Source organism: Varanus komodoensis, unplaced genomic scaffold (genome assembly GCF_004798865.1).
Source record: "Varanus komodoensis strain SLA01 unplaced genomic scaffold, ASM479886v1 scaffold5, whole genome shotgun sequence".
Taxonomy (NCBI): Eukaryota; Metazoa; Chordata; class Lepidosauria; order Squamata; family Varanidae; genus Varanus; species Varanus komodoensis.
The window spans coordinates 49555903-49576701 of NW_025336087.1; the positions used below are offsets into that span (position 1 = coordinate 49555903).

At 41.7% G+C, this 20799-nt stretch overlaps 2 protein-coding genes across 6 annotated transcripts in view; both read right to left on the reverse strand.

The window, feature by feature from the left end:
- The window catches only part of SMC5 (structural maintenance of chromosomes 5), a 44172-nt gene extending 43799 nt beyond the window's left edge, over positions 1–373 (reverse strand). Inside the window, exon 1 of one of the 5 annotated variants that reach the window (XM_044446378.1) lies at positions 157–371. In XM_044446378.1, the coding sequence (XP_044302313.1) occupies positions 157–332 (176 nt within the window). In that variant the 5' untranslated portion in view covers positions 333–371. Of the gene's footprint in view, positions 1–156 lie in introns of all 5 variants that reach the window. The other 4 variants (XM_044446381.1, XM_044446379.1, XM_044446380.1 and 1 more) reach the window with 4 other exon arrangements.
- A 6349-nt stretch (positions 374–6722) lies between these two features.
- Positions 6723–20799, reverse strand: part of MAMDC2 (MAM domain containing 2) — a 58471-nt gene continuing 44394 nt past the window's right edge. Inside the window, exons 10-14 of the mRNA XM_044446871.1 lie at positions 20107–20200; positions 18819–18971; positions 8489–8748; positions 7667–7751; positions 6723–7191 (exon numbers count right to left, since the gene is read on the reverse strand). Of these exons, the coding sequence (XP_044302806.1) occupies positions 7127–7191; positions 7667–7751; positions 8489–8748; positions 18819–18971; positions 20107–20200 (657 nt within the window). The 3' untranslated portion in view covers positions 6723–7126. The remainder of the gene's footprint in view (positions 7192–7666; positions 7752–8488; positions 8749–18818; positions 18972–20106; positions 20201–20799) is intronic.

The following is a 20799-nucleotide window of genomic DNA, read 5'->3' on the forward strand; positions in this document are numbered from 1 at the left end:
GCCACACCACGTTCCTGACGGAAAGCGCCCTCGCTGGGGAGACGGAAGAATCCGCCCCACGCCCGGAGGGCCACCCTCTTCAGTCGCGCTTCTCCTCACGCCCCGCCTCACTACTGACGGTCGCGGGGCGGCCCTTTATGCATCCCGCGCACTCACAGGAAGTTCTCCATATAAATCCTCACGATAGCACCCTCCACGAACAACGTTTCAGCTGGCCGCTGGCCGGCCTCTTCTGGCGTACAGATTCCAGCACTTCGCTTGCTGCGAGCCTTCCTACCACCGCTTTCTTCCGCCTCGGTGCCCGCAAGTTTGCGCTTGGAGGAAGACGCCATCTTACCAACTCCCACGGCGACTAGTACGCTAAGGTGTGTTTAGAAAGCCTATTATGCGCGCCCGTCTCCCATTGGTTGTCGGAGCGGGACGTAAGGCTGCGCGTGTATCTCATTGGTTAGGGCAGCCGTGGGGCTCGAGAGTATTTCCGTTGGAGAAAAGTAGGAGACCATTTCGTCTTACTGTTACGCAATCCGTTAGGGAAGCGAGTTCAACAAAACCCTTCCTATTGGCTAAGGCGAGAAGCGGCATTTTCGCTGGGTGGGAGCTGGAAAGAAGCGTTCCTTCGAGGGGCAGGCTTTGGTAGAAGTCGTTGTAGACAGTAGGGGTGGCCAATAGGAGGGGGCTCCTGGCGCACGTGATGCAGTTGTTAATGTGCCACTGGTTGTTGGAAAAGGAAAGGGTGCTCCAATAAGGACAGTGAGTGCCCATGAGGAAAGAAAACGGATATTTATACCTGAGCAACAACGCTGAACACCTGCCAGTGACAATTTCTGGTGCGAGCTCCATCTTGAATTGAAGCGAAGACTCTCATGGCCACAAGATCTGGCCTGAGACTTGTGCTTTTCTGTCTCTTTCCCCATCTGCTTTTCCAGAACGGCGAGGAACCACAATTCCCAGTGTGCAATATTGCAGAATCGGAGGTGGGACGGGTTTTGGTTTGGCCTGAGCTAGCGGGAAAATCCCTGTGATCCTGGAGACAATAGGAGGGTAACGCTTCCAACCGCAGAGGTCTGTCCAGTGGTTGGCTTGTTTAGTGAGAACTTGTCACGTGAGCAGAAATATTCTCTTTTGATGAAACTTTCTACGTACATAGAATGTCTAAATCTCTATGCTTACTCCAGTCCAGAGAAGGTTAGTGCAATCTAATGATGCAGTCCTATGCAGATTGATTTTATAAAGGAAGCCAGAGCCTTCAGTTTGCAAAGGGCTGAGCAGGGCTGTCAAGGGCAGGACGTTGTGGAGGGCGCTCAGTCATAAGGTCAGTCATGAGCTGGAGATGACTTGAGAGCAGGTAGCAAGAACACACTTACCTAGAAGTAAATGCCATTAAATTCAAAGGGATTATATATTTAATCAAATTGTTATTTCACTTTCGAGGGAGGTCAGAGCCATTCATAATTGTGCCTCCCTACATATCCTCACAGCAACCATGTGACATAGACCTGGGAGACCTGGGAGATAGTAGTTGACTCATAGTCACCTAATGATCTTCACAGGTGAATGGAAATTCGAATCTGTTGCACCACAGGCCTTGAGTATTTCCAAATAGGACTGCTAGCACTTCAAGTCAGAAGGAATTGTGCAGATATTCAGTTGTTGCTTAATAGGTTTTCTGCAGTAAGAAAAAAGATGGAAGAAATGATGGGGAAAATAGGATATTTATGAGTGCAAGATGTCATCTGGGCATACACACCCATAAAATGAGTGAATGAGGCATGATCATGGCATAAGTGTCATTTAGAAACACCCCTAATTATACCATGGTATGCCTCAGACTAGGCTGTTAAGTTCCATTGACATCAATGGAACAAATTAGTCAGACAGCACAAGTCCCAGAAGTTTCTTTCCGTGGACACTGACAGAATCATACAGTTGGAATGGGCCTAGCAGGCCATCAGGTCCAACTGTCTGCTCAATGCAGGATTCAAGGCATGCATCCAGATCTCAACCAGGCCTGACACTGCTTTGCTTCCAAGATTAGGCAGGATCAAGCACTTCAGGCTTTACAGAAGCAACTAGCGTCAGCTGGATTTAGTGCCATTATTTTGCCAATCCTTCCTGTAAACTTGGAGAGGATGTGCACAATATTAGGCCCACACGTAGATGGTGAATATGGTTACTTGTCTTTTATTGCTCCACTTATGCCAGTAATGAACAGCAACAGTTTAAATTTAGTGGTGAACTGTTGCTCAAATTAAGCCTTCTAAAGGGAAGCATTATCATCCATCTTTTAGTTCATGATACAAAAGGGAACATAAGAGCAAGTATACATTATGCACTAAAACAAATATTGACCTTCCTGTATCAGTAGTAAAAGTGGATTATACATTTACTAGAGTAAAACATACTTTGCTTGTACTCAGATCTGTTTTTAGATCACCACTTCTCTCCTTTTTCCCAGGGTTGTTTCATTCACAGGTAATATGTGTGTTGGTGTCCGTTACTTGTGAAGGCTGGTATTGCAATAAACCAATTTTCTACAGAATATCCAACTACTATTTTGAGAGCTAATGCCATTAAGACTGGCAGAAATAGATAGCCTTCTCTTCCATTAATTTGTCTAATCCCCTTTTACATTAATAGACATCTTTACTTTCTAGGAAAGAGAATTCCATAACTTAACTATGCATTGTATGAAGATGTACTTCCTTTTATCCATCTTGAATTGCCCACCAATCAGTTTCTTGGAATGACCTTGAATTGTATTATTATGGGAGGGGCAAAAAAGCATACCCATCTTTTTCTGCACCAGGTATAATTCTTAACACCTTTATCATGCCCTACCTTACTTGCCTTTTTTTCTAAGCTAAACAATCCCAGTTGTTACAGCTGTTCCTCATAGAGGAGTTGCTCCAATCTCTTGACCATTTTAGTTGCCCTTCTCTGCCCTTTTCTGGCTCAATAATGTCCTTTTTCAGATGCAGCAACCACAACTGTATGCAGTATTCTAAGTACAGTCACATCAAAGTTTAGTACAAGGGAAGTACCAACTTGGCAGTTTCATTGTCAATTCCTTTGGTGTGAGATTTTGTCAAGAGTCTTTTAGAAATCCAAGTAAGTAATATCCCTTGGATCCTCATGTCAACATATTGACATTCTCAAAGAATTCTAGCTGATTAGACAGAATTACTTTGCAGGAGCCTTGTTTTTTGTTTTGTTTTTTCCAGCAGGGCTTGCCCTCCATGTACTTACCAATTTCATCTTTAATAATACTTTCTGCCAATTTACCTGGAACAGACATTATGTTAACCAGCCTATAATTTCCCAAATCTCCCAATCCCTTTTAAAAAATTGATATTACATTGGTCATTCTCCATTTCTTTGCTGCAGAGGCTGATCTAAGGAACATATTACACAATTTTATAAGAAGGTCAGCAATTTCATATTTGGGCTTTTTAGGAACTTCAGGATGGATACTATTTGAGCCTAGTGATTTATTAACTGAGAATTGAATACTTTTTACTGCCCAGAGAGTCCCATGTGGAATTATTGGGAACAAGTTTATAAATGTAATAAATATTTTGTCACTACTACCTGTCTTATTCCCTTCTTGAATATGTAACTTTAGGAATGGGTATTTTTCTCATATCCTCTGCTGCAAGCACGGATGAAAATAGTTCAGCTATTATATTCACAGTATTCAATTACAGATGAGAGGCAGACTGGCAATATTTACACAACTGGGTGCTTAGGTGGTATTTAAAGATATGAATAGCTTTAAATAGTTAATACAACCAATTAATTAAAAATACAAAACCAACCCTAAATTACTACTATGTAACATCTGTGTCAATTATCCATCACTAACATGATAGTAAAGTCTCTCCTAGGAAAATCCTATCAGTTCTGTTTTCTAGTGTGTCTCTTTATTGTTGTTTTTTTTTGTATTCATTAGGTGTCTTGCCATCAACCAGCATTTTGTTTTTAATTGTTGTTTCCTTACAATTTGTACTCCATCTCTTTACTACCCCTGCATCCTTACCTGACGGCAGGCAGTAGGCACTTCTTACGATGTTTCAAAATGGAGAAAAAAAAAAAGGCTTACTGGAGTTACACACTTGTTGTCTGGGTGGATAATAGTTTTCAAGTCTCCACCAGATGGCATTCAAATGTTATAGAAGTGACAAAATTTTACAAGTATATTTATGAGACATTTAGTGAAAAAAACATTTTGAAGAAGGTACAGAGGAATGTATTGTTCTTCCACGATGATTTCTTATAGTGGGGTATGTAAATCAATTTAAATATATTTTGTTAAGAAAGAATTATTTGGCAATATTATAGTTTACGATGGTAGCAAAACTGGTTGAAAAATGTTACAAGGAATTAAAGGCCAATTGATTAATTTTGTTGTTGTTACATGCTGCCAAATCATCCCTGACTTAGAGTGATGCTATGAATTAATGCTCTTCAAAATTCCTGTTCCCAACAGCCCTGCTCAGATCTTACAAATTCAAGTCTGTGGATTCCTTAATGGATCCTTTCCACAGTTGTTCTTCATCTTCTTCTGCCTTTCACCTTCTCTAGCATTATTCTCTTTTCAGTGATTCTTGGCTTCTCATGAGGTGCCCAAAGAATGACAGCTTGTTTCATCCTGTTTACTTCTGAACTGATGACTGTAGTGCATAAATGGAACAAGAGGGCAACCCTATAAAACTTTATTCCAACAATGATTCAAGTGTCAATTCCTGGACCCCGTTCTCCAGCTAAGCATTGCTGCTCTCAAGTAATTGAGTACAGCTGTACAAAATGTTCTTAGTTCCCTGCATTTGCCCACTCGTTCTTCCCCTAGGCCCAATCCCTTTAACTGCCCAGAAAGATAGGGCAGACAAGTGAGGTGGCTCTTCCTTCTACACATTTCAATTGTTGTCTTCGGCCTGAAGGAAAACAACTAGACAAGCAAGTGGCAGCAGGAGTTGAAGCAGCAACAATGCCATGAGGCTTTAGTGGTCAGCCCTAAACCCATCACATCACTGCCCTCTTGAGTTTTGGTCTTCAAAGGTGGACACGAATATTGATACCCTCGGTCAAGCATTAAGAGAAAATTAGTATAAGAAGTATTTGTGGTGGTATATTGTCCTGAAAGATATACAGAAAATGAATAAGAATTAGAATGGAAAATGTTGGAAATTCAAAGAAATGGATGGGATTTTTTTTTTTTACCATATGTGGTGGACATGTGATAAAAGTGTTTGGAATCAGATACATGTGGAAATGCAGATAGTTCTCAAATCAATTTTCCTATGAATGCAAAGAATACCTTACTGAGTATTATACCAGAAACTCTTCCAAAGAATATTCTAGTGTTATTTAGATATACGATAGCAGCAGCAAGAGATACAATTGCATCCAAGCGGAAAGCAGAAAACTATCCAACTACCAAAGATTGGAAAAATAAGCTAGCTGAATATGCAACAATGGCAAAATTAACCAATTATATAAATAGAAGACCTGCCAAAGAATTTAATAAAAATGGGAAGCTTATTATGAGCAATTTAATATTTAAGAAAACAAAATTTGTAAAAATATCAACAGAGGTTTTTACTTCATGCTAAAGCTATGACATCATTTCATTGCTTCGATAGATTAATCTGTTGTTGAACTTTAATTGAGAATAGAGGGGGAGACAGAAATTTTTGCTTTCAGATGAACAGGTTAGATGTTGAAATTATATGCTATATTTCCATAATATCCCTTGGTAGCCTTTTGCTTTCTCATATTCATATATATATATATATATATATATATATGAAATGCATGTATCATTTATTTGTATCTTATTTCTTTTTTGTGAAAATAAAGATATATTTTAAAAAATCTCAATGGGCTGGGTTGGGGAAGGCTGATTTATTGCATTGTGATTTAAGTTTTTGGATTTCCATTAAAGCATTTTTGCAAGCAAGCCAGAAAGAAAGAAAAGAATATTGATGCTGCCACATTCTGGATCATCTTTTTTCCCCCTAATTTTTTTCAAAACACAGCAAACCAATTCAGATTTCCAAGTCACCACTGCATACATAATGATGACACGATCAACTGCTCCTGAGGAAGAAAGTAAACATACTTCAACACGGATGAAAGCCATTTCTGGTATCATGTAATTGGAAGTTACGTAGAATCACATTTTATTGTGTTTCAGAATGATAGAAACAATATATACATGTGCACACATACACATACAAAATAGACATCCATACTTTTTATAAAATTATTCAATCAAATGTGTGGCATCTACCTCTAACAAGGATGCAAACTGTGGCTAAATATATATATATATATATATATATATATATATATATAAAAAAGACTATTTTGTGCAAGACCGATTCCCAACCCCCCCACCCCCGCAAACTGGGTTTATTGTAGGCTATGCTGATCAGCCTTGATATATTTACATCTCTATCAGGACATTTATACACATTTATTGCTTAATTGCAGAGATGATAAATTTATTCATTTCAATAATTGTGGCCAAGGAATAAGAAACTTCGATAGGATTACACCCTTAATGTGTTACAACATGTTCTGAAAAGATTGATTTTCCTAAACAGCGGTGGAAACAGCTCCAGTCAGTTATCAGAACATTACTAGTGCTCAAGAATAGTTCCTTCATTATTTCATAATCAAACTAAAGCACAATCTTATGAAAGTTTAGATATGTTGGGAATGGTAAGCCCTTTTTCTGTCTAAAGGGTTGTGCCTTAAATCTTTTATTTGCCCAAGAAAAAACATTCACTGAATGCAGAATTAGTTACACAATAACAGATTGTGTCCATTTTACTTTCTGTAATTATGTGCATAAAAATACTTATCTTAGCAATATATATCTATTGCTGCACAATGTGCAAAATGAATAGCCCCTTAGATTAACTGATGTCACATGCAAAATACAGCACAAAGTGAGGGAAGCCCTGAGTCAGTAACTCTATTTGCCAGACCAAAGTTCAGTCCTTGTTGAATTCTTCCCATGCCATAATAAAATAGTCCAATACTTATTACTTTACAAATTAAAGGCATGGACGAGGCTGTGCAGTTTCCCTGGTAGATAAGCAATGTGATGCTTCTGCAGAGCTCAGTATTCAATTTCATTAAAATCAGCAGAATATCCAGATGACTGTAGTGTGGTTTCTTCTATTTCTAGAAGGGGGAGAGAAAAAATATTTGAAGCATCTGTTTCTGTATGGGTAAATTTATTTCTAGCCTTGCAGGTCTTTTTCAGGCATTGCAGACAAATAATTAAGAGTACAATCCTTTGCATGTTTAGACAGAAGAAAGCCCTACAACTCTCAGCTTGCCATAGCCAATATAGCTGACTGCAGCATGTTGGAAATTGTAGGACTTCCTTCTATCTAAACTGCTTTTGTTCCAGAAGTGATCTGGTGGAATTTAAGCAATGTATTACATTTGGTAAGAAAATTTAATAGTTTATTATGAATAAGAACTACTACAGTCAAAACTATTTAGATCTACAGGCTACAAATTTACAGTTGTCACTAATGAATGTCTCATTTTATTGTTTTTATATCTGTGGTTTGGATACTATTCATTGTCTGACATTCTGAACTCATGTTTAGAAATGAAGCAGAAAAAATAGAACTTTAAACAAATTTACCTTTACAAGGTCCCGGCTGAAACAAAATGTCATCTATAGCAATATCACTTCTCACTGATATTCCACGAACTGCTTCGAATATAATCTGTATTTTAAAGAACAATGTTATAAATGGTTTTGAGACCGAAGTTAAATAACTATTTTTAAAATGCTCTGCTGTGCCTCCTAAAAGATTCCTTAACTGTTATGGTTTGGATCATAACTAATGGGAATGGAATCTAGGTCTTGCAAATGGGTTTTCTCATCCCTTCCAGGCTTCTAGACCCCAAAACCCCCTCTGGGGTATTGAAGGACCCTTCTGAATGGTCCTTCAGTGGTGGGGGCTGAGGAGCAAGGGGGAGCTATGGGAGGGAGGAATCACCCAACATTGAGTAGAGGCAGCTCAACTCACAGTGGGTGCCCATCCCTCCACCAGCAGTCCCCTATTGCTGCACATCCTTACTGACACAGGCATGGAACTACAGTTTATGAATTCATGGCTATAAATAAATTTATGAATTCATGACTGACCCTATGTCAGTCCATTATCTGAACCTAAATCTACAAAGAGCATATAGTTGTGAGGCTGTGGGATAAAAGCACGCAGTGTGGATTTCTAGCACAACAATGGGTTAAGGGGGCTTTGCATCGCTATCTTCAAATAAGTAATAACCTTGTTGATTATAATTTATGAGGGTGAATCAATTCTACCAGAGGTTCTTTTCCTTGCCTAGATCTCACTTCAGACTCTGCGATATCTATAAACACACAGAGTTTGAAGTGAACTAATGGATTACACATCACAAATATTCCCTCTGATGGGATTAATCACTGGTAGCTTACCTGATGAGATTTATCACAAGTATATTGTATTAGACCTCTTAACCATGTGATGCTTTGTTCGCCTCGCCTCTTCCAGATGAGGATCTCATCCTTAGCATCGTGCTTCTTCACATAAATATTTAATAGCCCAGTCCCAGCACCATACATGTGATAAAAAAATTTAAGACACTGATGGCCAAAGGTCCGCCGAAGTAACCTCGAAATAAGCCGTGCTTTCTGTCCATAGATCATGTGAGATGCTTCTATATACATATAATACCCTATGAAAAAGTGAAGGCATTAATCTGGATAAGGTTTTGTTATTGGTAGCCTAGGTTGTCCTAGGAACTACATTGTTCACAGTTCAGTTCAAAGACAAGGCACTAGTTGCTTCCACAGAAAAACAATGTAATGCTGTCAAGGCATTGCTTTTCTGCAGTAGGCTGGAAGTAGAACTGAATTGGGTTTACACAGGACTCAGTGTAATGCCATATAATCCAGCAATGCGCAGATGCATCTATAAATCCAGTGTTTACTCATATGTGCCATTCAGCAGAGGTTCCCTTTGAATCCTACTGAGCACTGCTGAAGGATTATTGATAAATTTCCCCGACTTAGTCATTTGCTGTCGCATTTGCTGGAAGTCGCATAAATGCGGCTTCCTTTATAAAGAAACAGCACTATTTTTTCTATAGAATGAAGGGGGACAGGGAAGGGGGTGCTGATAAGAGTTTAGAAAATCCTGAATGAAAAGTGACATCAATGGGCAATTCATTCTTAATCCTTCAACTATGATGTACAGGAACAAATAATTTAGGTTAAACTACAAACAGGATTAAAGATCAAGGAGTTCTTAAAAGTCTCAACAGCACTCGGTCTGTCCTTACAGGTCCGGATTGCACTGTATCATCCTCTCCACCACCCAGTGCAAATCACAAAAGGACTGCATGGAAATCCCTGATAGGCAACAGTTTGTCAGTGGTGATGTCTAGATTCTTTAAGAAATAGAGTAAACAAAGAATGGACATTTCAGAGAAAAGGACTAGGGTTGGGGGCTAGGGTGGAAGCAACTACAGAGGTGGTGATAATACTTATACTTCAAAGAGATTGCCAACAGCAGTGACATTATCTTAAAAAAATAAATGTAATCCTTAAACAAATTCGAGGGATAGGCTGCAGGGGAAAGAGGCTATCAGCAAAATCCCCTTTTCCTAGATCATAAGCTGGTCCAGAAATGGAGTAGTACCATTGGATTCCACCCCCTGCATATAATACACAACTCTGAGGAAAAATTCATTCATTCATTTATACACACACACATTTTTATAGGCTGCCTATAACTGCCAAGGCCTTCCTAGGCAGCTTACATCCATCCATGAATATGTATAGAATGATTTACTTTTGTCTATGCTTTCTGAACAGCTCAGAGATCCTTATAGCCTCAGCCAAAAAATAAAAAAAATATTCTGTTCCAAAAAAGCCTGCATTATTTACCTGGTATTAATTATGAAAACGAATAGCAATTGTGACAACATGCTTTGTTTCCATACAGTTGCTCATCCGGCCTTTCCCTCTATAAATAGAACACTTTCCCCCTATTCCCCCCTTTCTAAAGAACAAGTGGTAAAATTATGGGAGAAGGATGATATGTAAGAGGTAGAAAAGCACATATATAACTTACACACAATGAGTAAAGGTATACTGACAAAAGCAGAATAAACACGGAAATGAATCTACAAGGAGTAGGACATTGCAAGAGGCCATAAGGAGAGAGAAAGAGTGAGATCACTGCAGGATGCAGACTTCCCTTGCTGGTACACTGAAACATTTATTCCATACAAGTTTTCAAAGTTTAAAAGCCAGAAACTAACTTTAAAAAAACAAACCCAATTGTATTTTTAATTCTAATCAGATTAAATTAGGCATCTGTCAAATACCAAATTTTCTGTAAAATGTTAAATATGGGAAATTGCTAAAGTATAGTATTATTGTATACAGTAATCTTCTGTTATCTTATGCTCTCATTATATATCTTATAGTCACCCATCATGCCTCTCACCCCATTACTTTTAGAAAATGACAGCTTTTGTCCCTCCCTGTTGCCAGACACCCTGCTTTTCTCTGAGCAAATTCCCCATCTTCTTTTATTTCATGTCCTAATGTGAATAGTTCTGCTATAGCTTTTTCCTCATGTGAGTCACAAACATTTAATAATCCGAATAAAGCCATTTAGTCTTCATCTTCTCTTACCACTTCAGGTGTCGAGGGAAATACAAAGTTCTGGATCTTGCACTTATGGCAGGCATATCCAAAGTCCGGCCCGGGGGCCAATTGCGGCCCGTTTTCAAATTTCGAGCAGCTCGCAGCCTCTTCTCCCCGCCAGCTCAGCCTGTTACTCATCCCCGCCGGCCGGCGTTTTTCCCTTCACCGCACAGTGGTTCCCGCAGCTGTCCCCTGCTGCCTCCTGCTCCTTCAAGGCTGGTGGTTATATTTCACCAGAAGATGGCAGTAGACCTGAGTCAGCACTCTCGCCTTGTGACCCTTGTGACACAAGGCTTGTGTGCCCATTTCTAAAATGGCGACTGTAACTAAAAAAAAGGAAAGTTGACAGCGAGGGCCGCCACTTCCAGGACAAGTGGAAATTGGAGTATTTTTTCACTGAAATACAAAACAACTGTGTCTGCCTAATTTGCCAAGAGACTGTGGCTGTTTTCAAGGAATTCAATATCAAGAGGCACTACCAGACAAAACATGCTTACTACAACAAGCTAACTGGGAATGAACGCGGCGAAAAATTGAAGGAACTGGAAGCTGCTTTAATGGCACAGCAGCGCTTTTTCACAATAGCCCGTGAATCAAATGAAAATGCCACAAAGGCGAGCTACGAGGTGGCAACGCTGATTGCCAAGCACTGCAAACCTTTTACTGAGGGTGAATTTATTAAAGACTGCGTGATGAAAATGGTGGAGAAAATTTGTCCTGAGCAGAAGCAAGAGTTTGCCAATGTTTGCCTGGCTCGTAACACTGTGGTACGGAGAATTGAAGACGTTTTATCTGATATTAAGGGACCGTTAGAGGCAAAAGGAGTGGAGTTTGACTTTTTTTCGTTATCCTGCAACGAAAGCACGGATGCATCTGACACCGCTCAGTTATTGATTTTTTTGAGAGGAGTGGACAATGACATGAACGTGAGTCAAGAGCTACTTGACCTCCAGAGCCTTAAGGACCAAACAAGAGGAACAGATTTGTTTCTGTTTGTTCCGCCATAGATGACATGACACTACCGTGGAATAAAGTCACTGGGATTATTACGGATGGCGCACCTGCCATGGCTGGCGAGCGAAGTGGATTATCAACCCTAGTCTGTAACAAAGCGAAGAAGGAGGCAAAGCTATAAAACTCCACTGTATTATTCACCACAAGTTCTCTGTGCCAACATCTGAAATATGATCATGTTATGAAACCGGTGATGAAGGCTATTAATTATATTCGCTCCAAAGCCCTGTGCCACCGCCAGTTTCAACAGTTTCTACTCGACATCCAGGCTGAATACGGAGATGTTGTGTATCACAACAAGGTAAGATGGCTCAGTTGGGGGTCTGCACTGCAGCGCTTCTACTCTCTTAGGGAGGAAATCGGACAATTCTTGGCAAAAAAGGGACAACCGATGCCAGATCTATCTGATCCTGTTTGGCTGGCTGATTTTGGATTTTTAGTTGACATAACATGACATCTGAACATGCTGAACATGAGCCTTCAGGGGCAAAATGCAGTGGTAAGCCAACTGTATTCACATATCAAAGCCTTTGGGACCAAGCTGCTACTTTTCTAAAGGCACCTGTCACAAATGCAGCCCAAAACCACACATTTCCCATCGCTGCAGGAAATAATGACCAGTTTTCCACAGAACAATATGAGTGCGCAAATAAGGAGGTATGAAGTAGACATCTCATCTCTGGCTGAGGAGTTTCAACAGCGCTTTCGGGATTTTGCAGCTATTGAAAAGGAGATCACGCTTTTTTCATCTCCTTTCTGCGTGGACCCTGATGATGCTCCAGACCACCTGCAGCTGGAGCTCATTGAGCTGCAGTGTGACGCCGAGTGTCGCAGTTGGCACGAACAGCTCCCTCTTGTCAACTTTTACCGCCAGCTGGATAAAGACAGGTTCCAAGAGATTCGAACATTTGCTAAGAAAATGCTGAGCTTGTTTGGTTCGACATACTTGTGCGAGAAGACATTCTCGGTTATGAACGTTAACAAGAACTGCGTGAGGATGAGACTAAGTGACTTTCACCTGCGTGACATCTTGCGCATCAAAACCACTGTTTTTGAGCCAGTCCTGGCCTATATAATGCAGTCGAGATCTCAGTATCACCCTTCACATTAGTGCAGTTAAGTTATTTGTTTAGTCTTTCATAAAATAGTTCATTTGCATTTAATGTTAATGGCTCAAAGAATGTCAGGCTGAATGGTCGGCCCCCACACATTTTCACTTCACCAAATCTGGCCCTCCTTGCAAAAAGTTTGGACACCCCTGACTTATGGCAACATCAACCATTGTAGTATGTCTTTGATGTTGTCTCCCCATCTTCCTCTGGGTCTGCCTAGCACTCTTTGGCCTTCTCTTTTTGGGCATGCCTTGAATGGTATGGACTCCCAAGACATTCTCTCCAGACGAGCAAACCACTTTATTTGCTGTTTTTGTATATAGTTAAGATTAGTTCTATTCCAGTTCTTTCCTTTATAATCTCATTCCTGATTTTATCCCTTATGGTCACACCAGCAGCTTTCCTCAAATATCTAGTTTCTGTGGTGACTTTCATTTATGTTTTGTTGTAAGTGTCCATGTTTGACACTGGTAGCATAGGGTGGTGGTGAATATGCTTTGTATGAGGTGCTTCTTTGTGTGGAGTAAGTGGGGTAAGCTGTCCCAATAGTTGGTTTGCCTCACTGCATCATATGTTCATCTCTTCATCCATTTTTCCATCTTCTATGAATGTTGTTCCTAGATATTTGAAATCAGACACTTGTTTTATGTTTGTTCCCATTATTTCTTTATTTATGGTATGCTTTTTCCTTCCAATTGCCATTACTTCAGTCTTCTCTTTGCCGATTCTCATATTGTTTCCCTTGCATTCCTGGTTCATGGACATAAGATATTGCTGCAGCTCCTTATCTATACTTGCTATCAATGCCTGATCATCCGCAAAGAGTAATTTGTTGATGTTATTCCATTCTTGGGCTTGGCTTTTTTGCTTATGCTATCTATGTAGGTGATAAATAAAAATGGTGATAGTACATATCCTTGTTTTACTTCGGATGTTATTGTGAAGGGTTCCAATATTCCTTGGTTTGTTCTAACTTCTGCAATTGCTATAAAAGCTTTTGTATACTCTAATAAGATGTTCACTTACTCTGTATTGGGTCATTGTTTGCCATAGCAATATCCTATCAAATCTATTGAATGTTTTCTCTTGGTCTTCAAATGCTACAAAGAGATTCTTATTGTAGTCCATATTCTTTTCTATTAGTTCTTAAACAGATGAACTAATAGTGCATCTGTGCAGCTTCTATTTCTTCTAAAACCCATCGGTTCTTCTGCAAGTTGTGGTTCGTGACAGGTCTCAACCTCTTTTCAACTATCTTGGAGTACATTTTCCCTGAATGGCTCAGGAGTGAGATGCCTTGATATTGTGTGTATTCTCATTTGCTCCCTTGGTTTTTCCACAGTGCTATTATTATTGCTTGTTGCCAATAAGTAGGTGCAATTAGTTGTGTCCATGCTGCTTTAAAGAGTCTATGCAGCCCTTTTATTATTTATTTATTATTAAAACATTTTTTATGCCGCCCCATTCGCCGAAGCCTCGGGGCGGCTTACAACATAGATAAAACAATAAGTTAAAATCCATATAAAATAATCTTAATTAAAACACACATTATAAAATAAGCCGCCCTGGCCAGATAAAATTCAATTGTATTTAGCATTTAAAATGTTGCTTAAATAAAAAGGTCTTAGCCTGGCGCCGAAAAACAAATAACGACGGCGCCAGTCGGACCTCTCTGGGGAGCGCATTCCATAACTTAGGCGCCACCGCTGAGAAAGCCCTTCTCCGAGTAGCCACCCTCCTAATTTCTCTCACGGAGGGCTCCCGGAGAAGGGCCTCTCCCGCCGATCTCAGGGGGCGACTGGGCAAATATGGATGTAAGCGCTCCTTCAGGTAACCAGGACCCAAGCCGTTTAGGGCTTTATAGGTCATTACCAACACCTTGAATTGGGCCCGGACTTCAATGGGGAGCCAGTGAAGCTGACGGAGAACTGGAATCATGTGAACATAACGTCCAGTCCCCGTCAGCAGCCTGGCAGCTCTATTCTGAACCAATTGAAGTATCCGGACCGTCTTCAAGGGTAGCCCCACGTAGAGTGCGTTACAGAAGTCAAGACGGGAAGTCACCAGCGCATGAGTCACTGTTGCAAGGCAGTTGTACTCCAGGTAGGGACGCAGCTGATGAATCAGCCGAAGCTGGAGGAAAGCGCTCCTCGCCGCTGTTGTCACCTGAGCTTCGAGTGAAAGCTCCGGGTCGAGGAGCACTCCCAAGTTGCGGACCTTGTCCCTAGGAGGGAGTGCAACCCCATTCAGGACAAGGTTCAGGTCACCTTCTCCGAAGCCCAAACCGCCAACCAACAGGACCTCCGTCTTGTCTGGATTGAGCTTCAGTTTATTGGCCCTCATCCAGCCCATTACCTCGGCCAGGCACCGGTTCAGTACAGCCACTGCCTCACCTGGATTGGTGGAAAACGAGAGGTAGAGCTGGGTATCATCAGCATACTGATGGGTCCGCAGCCCACACCTCCTGATGACCTCTCCCAGCGGTTTCATGTAGATATTGAACAGTAAAGGGGACAAAATGGAACCCTGCGGTACCCCATGGCAAAGCTGCCATGGCGCAGAGCCATAGTCCCCCAACACCACCTTCTGGAATCGGTCGTTGAGATAGGAGCGGAACCACCGCAAAGCGGTGCCTCCGACCCCCAATCCCGCCAGCCTATCCAGAAGGATACCATGGTCGATGGTATCGAAAGCCGCTGAGAGGTCCAGGAGAACCAACAGGGACGCACTCCCCCTGTCCTTCTCCCTGCACAGGTCATCGTACAGGGCGACCAAGGCAGATTCAGTACCGTACCCGGGTCTGAAGCCGGACTGAAATGGGTCCAGATAATCAGTTTCATCCAAGAGTGCTTGGAGTTGTCCCGCCACCACTTGCTCTAACACCTTGCCCAAAAACGGGATGTTGGCCACTGGTCTATAGTTAGCGGCCATCCCTGGATCCAGTGACGCCTTCTTCAGGACCGGTCGGACTACCGCCTCCTTTAAAGGGGCAGGCACCCGACCCTCCCTCAGAGAAGCGTTAACCACTTCCAAGATCCAGGTTCCAATCCCGTGCTTGGAATCCTTTATTAACCAAGACGGGCAAGGGTCCAAAAGGCAAGTGGTAGGACGTACTCGTCCAAGCACCTTGTCCACATCATCGGGCCGCAATAACTGGAATTCATCCAATAATTCTGGACCAGACGGCAGCGTTGGTGTCTCCCTTAAAACCTCTGAATCAATAGTGGAATCCAGCTCGTGACGAATCTGAGCGATTTTCTCCCTAAAATGCTCGGCAAAGTCGTCACAGCGGGCCTTTGAGGATGGAATCAGCTCTTCCTTTGGCCCTGGGTGAACCAGGCCTTGCACCACTCAAAAGAGCACCGCCGGACGGCATTGTGAGGAGGCAATGGAAGCGGAGAAGTGTCTCTTTTTCGCCGCCCTCACCGCCACAGCATAGGCCCGATAGTGGGCTCTTAAGTGTGTTCGGTCAGATTCATCCCGTGATTTCCTCCACCTACGCTCTAGCCGTCTCCCAACCTGCTTCATTGCCCTCAATTCTGGAGTGTACCAAGGGGAAGAGCGGGCTCTGCCTGGTGGGAGAGGACGCTTAGGAGCGATCGTGTCTACAGCCCTGGTCATCTCCCCATTCCACAGTTCAACCAGAGCCTCGACAGGAGCACCCGTCTTGTCAGCCGGAAACTCCCCCAGAGCCTTCAGGAATCCTTCCGGATCCATCTGGCTCCGGGGGCGGACCCACACAATCGGGTCTGCACCCTTACAGAGGGAGATGTCACTCTCGAGCACAAACCTCACTAGGAAGTGATCTGACCATGACAGGGGAGTCAAGCATAAATTCCTCACCCTCAGACCACCCTCTTCCTGCCCCGTCGAGAAAACCAGGTCCAGAGTGTGTCCACGTTCATGGGTCGGGCCGGTGACATGTTGAGACAGCCCCATGGCCGTCATGGAAGCCATGAAGTCCTGAGCCGCCCCGGTCAGACTAGCCTCGGCATGGATATTTAAGTCTCCCAGGACCAGCATCCTGGGGGTCCTCAACACCAGGTCCGAGACAGTTTCCGTCAGCTCAGGCAGGGAGACTGTTGGGCAGAAGGGTGCACGGTACACCAACAGAATCCCCAATCTGTCTCGGTCGCCCAACACCAAGTAGAGACACTCCAGCCCTGGTCTCGAAGGGACAGGAAGTCCCGTGAGAGTGATGGAGGCTTGGTAAACCAAAGCGACCCCCCCTCCCCTCCCCTCCGGCCGTGAACAGTGCTGGACCATATACCCGGGCGGGCACAATTGGGAGAGGGCAACATCCCCCCCCCCCTCGCCCAGGTCTCCGTTATACAGGCCAGGTCGGCCCCCTCATCCACAATCAAGTCATGGATGAGGGCAGATTTGTTATTGGCCGACCTGGCATTAAACAACAGCACCGTCAGGCCCGAGGGGCGACTGACGAGACTCCCTGGCACCTTCTGGCTGGGAGCGAAACCAGAAGTAGGGACAGGTGTCAGCCATCTGTCCCTCCTTCTTCTATGCGGACACGTTAAGCCCCCACCGCTATTACGTCCATTGCCCATCACCACACCAATGGCGGCGCCAGTGCGCTCCCCAGGAAACTCAGGCGGCAACATGGCCAGGGACGACTCCATAAAAACAAGTTAAAACACTTTAAAATTATAAAACATTTAAAATTGGCCGTTCAATTTTGATACTGCTTTCCCCTGCTACTTGAATTATTTCTGTTGGTAACCTAGCTATTCCTGATGTTTTGCATTTAGGTGACTGTTTAACATCCCTTGCTACTTCTTCAATCAATATTTTGGGTTCTAGCACTATTGTTTTGTAGTCTTATGTTTCCTCCTTGTGATATTCCCCTAGGGGGTTGAGGAGTTCTTTGAAGTATTCTCTCTACCTATTACTTCTGATGGTTCTATTAGTGGTCTTTCATTCTTGTCATTTATTATAATCAGTGGAATTATAATTCTCCTCTCTCTTCTGTATACATTTGATTACTTTGAAAAACTTTCTGCTGGCTGTACTCTCATAATCTACTAATGGTTTTCCAAGGCACTCCCAGGATTCTTGTTTTGCTTTCTTGATTATCCTGTTGGTATCTCTGTGTTATAATCTATAGTTTAAATAATCATCTTTCCGTGATTTTATCCAACATTTATAAAATTCTTTTTTCAGCTTTACTGCTTCTTTAACTTCTTCACACCACCATGCAGTATTTTTGGTACCATTCCATCCTTTTCCACTTTTCTTTTTTCCACATAATTCTTCTGCAATGTTAAACAGGCTAATTTTGTATTCCTTCCATTCATCTTCCACGTTCCCCACCTCTGGTGACAGATGGTTAAATGCTGTCTTCACTTTTGTTGTAGTTTGATCTACTATTTGTTCTTGTTTAAGTTTTGCTGGCTTCACTAATTCATTGTTTTCTTTGGTCTTCTGTTAATATTTATCTTTTCTTGCTGTTAACTCTACAATCTTATGATCGATGTCACAGAGTCCATTGGGGATTGCACTGGTATCAGGTTTTCTGGATCTTCTTTTAACACTTGTTAATATGTAATCAATCTGACTTTTAATGGTGATGTTATTCCATTTATACCATGTATAACATTGTGAGCCCTTGTTCAAAAGTAGTGTTAGTGATAAAAAGATGGTGTTGGCTGCATTTAGTTTTAGTACTGTATTTAATTCAGCAATGGGAACTTTCTTCCCTTCTAAGTAGGAACTCCTCAAACTATCAGCTCCTCCCAAACTTGGGAAATCTTCCTGATTGCCTAACATTTTTAGCATTTTGCACATAATGAAAAAATATACATAACAGAAAAGAACATCAACTCAAAGGAGTCAGGTTGCTTCTGACTTACCTCTAGCATCCTGCCTCTTGTTAGACCCTTCTATGGCCTTTCATATAAAAGCAAATGCCATCTAGCTGAAAAGTCAGCATTTAAACTGTAACTCACCTACCCCAGTAGTGTGGTCTCCTTTTGGTCCAGTGTAAGATGTAGGAGTCTGACCTCTTCTCCTATGCCAACCACTCCTGTTTCGCTTTTGCTGAGTAAATGCACATTCATTTTGTTCAAAAGTACATTCTCCAGGAAAAGCAGGCAATATATCTGCAATGGTATTTGCAGTGTTAAGTGTGTTTAAACTGATCTTTTATAATTGAACCTGCATGTATGTGTGTATGATTTTATAGATGTAGATACAAATACAGATCATATAAATATGATGATGGACAGAACATATCATCAGCTTTACCTATTACATACATAGATCTGATGGACGGCCTGAACTTTCTCCTATCTGGATTTGTCAATATGATATCTTGGGGAGGGGGGGTCTGGTCAGTTAAAAGCTACACATTAATGTCATATTATATTTTCCATACTCTGAAATACCAAGCCAAACAGTTTAGGATTCCTAAATATAAGATAGATTAGACCACAGTAAACAAAATAGACCTGATTCTAGGCTTAGAGGCTAAATCTGTACTTGATCAGGTACAGACTCTATTACCTTGGTAGAACAGAAATGCGAATTAGACCCTAATGACCCAGATACTACTGTCAACATTTGAAGCTTTCCTCAAGTGCCACAATCCAAGCAAAGCTTGTAGGGTGTCAGTGAGAGAAGGGGCATTCTCACTTCCACCCCCTGCCACTTATGGAGTGGTCTTCTCACTGGGCCCCACCTGGCACTAGCTCTGCCATCTTTTTGATACCAGGTTAAGCTCTCATGGCATGGTATTTGATGGCATGATGGAGTATTTATGCTTGCTGTTTTTAACAGGTCCAGTTTGTACTAAAATTGTTTTAGCTGCTAAATTGTTTCTAAATGTTGTATATTTTGAAACAATTATTCCATCTTTTATTATATTTGTTATATTTGAACATTTTCCACATTCAAACCACTGAGCAGGAGAAAGGTGTGGTCGCCTGGCTTTGATTTTGAGCCTTACAACTAACTACAGAAGAATAAATATGGTACTGAATGTGATATCAAGAGGAAAACAAGGACAGCAATCATATTTCTGTGCCTCACAAAAATCTGCTGTGAAGATTTCATTAACTCTCCAGAACAGATTTATAGCTGAAGGGGAATCATCCCTTTCCCAGTTCCCCTGACAGAAGCAGTGTCATAACGGTAACTACTTCACTCAGTTTTCTCATAAGTTCCATACACCAAAATATTCTTGCTGGAGAAAACACTTTGGTGGGTTTAATAAAAACATAAGCACATTTAGCTTACCAGTAGCATGACAACTTCCTAAACTCATTGATACATCATCTAGTGCCACAAGTCCACAGTCCCAAAAGCTTCTGCACCAGCTCACAAACACCACCTGAAATTTGATTTGGGGAGGGGGGAGACACACACAAATGTCTTAGTGACCATTTTAAGCATCTGAGTCATCCACTTAATTATAACAATTAGAGCCCAAATTTTCTTCCCTTCCTTTCCCCTCCACACTCCTTTTTCCTTGTGTGTCATGTTATTTTAGATTATAAGCCTGATGGCAGAAACTATCCTGTCTTCATTGATCTGCAAGCCATTCCAGCTGAAAAATACTTTTATTGGTAAGGGGACTCCTCTGCAATTTTTTCCAGGTTTCTCTAATGAAGCTTTTAAGCTAGAAGTTTCTAATTCTCTGTATTTCCAGGATACTCCCATCTTAGCACAAAATAGCACATCTATATATCTGAATTTCTAATTAACAAATCTGATAAATTTCCATCAAGGACTAATACAAGAGATAGTAATACACATGAATGGGTAAGTGGATCAGTCTTCATCATTAGAGCATCTGAAAAGAAATAAATGGGACACATAAATCAATAGGCAGGTTCATATCTGGGAGAGTTATTTAAGAACTGTTTCCCATGCTTAAACCAACGAACACTTGAAGCAGAAATATTTTTCATAAGGTGTGGGCTTGCTTGG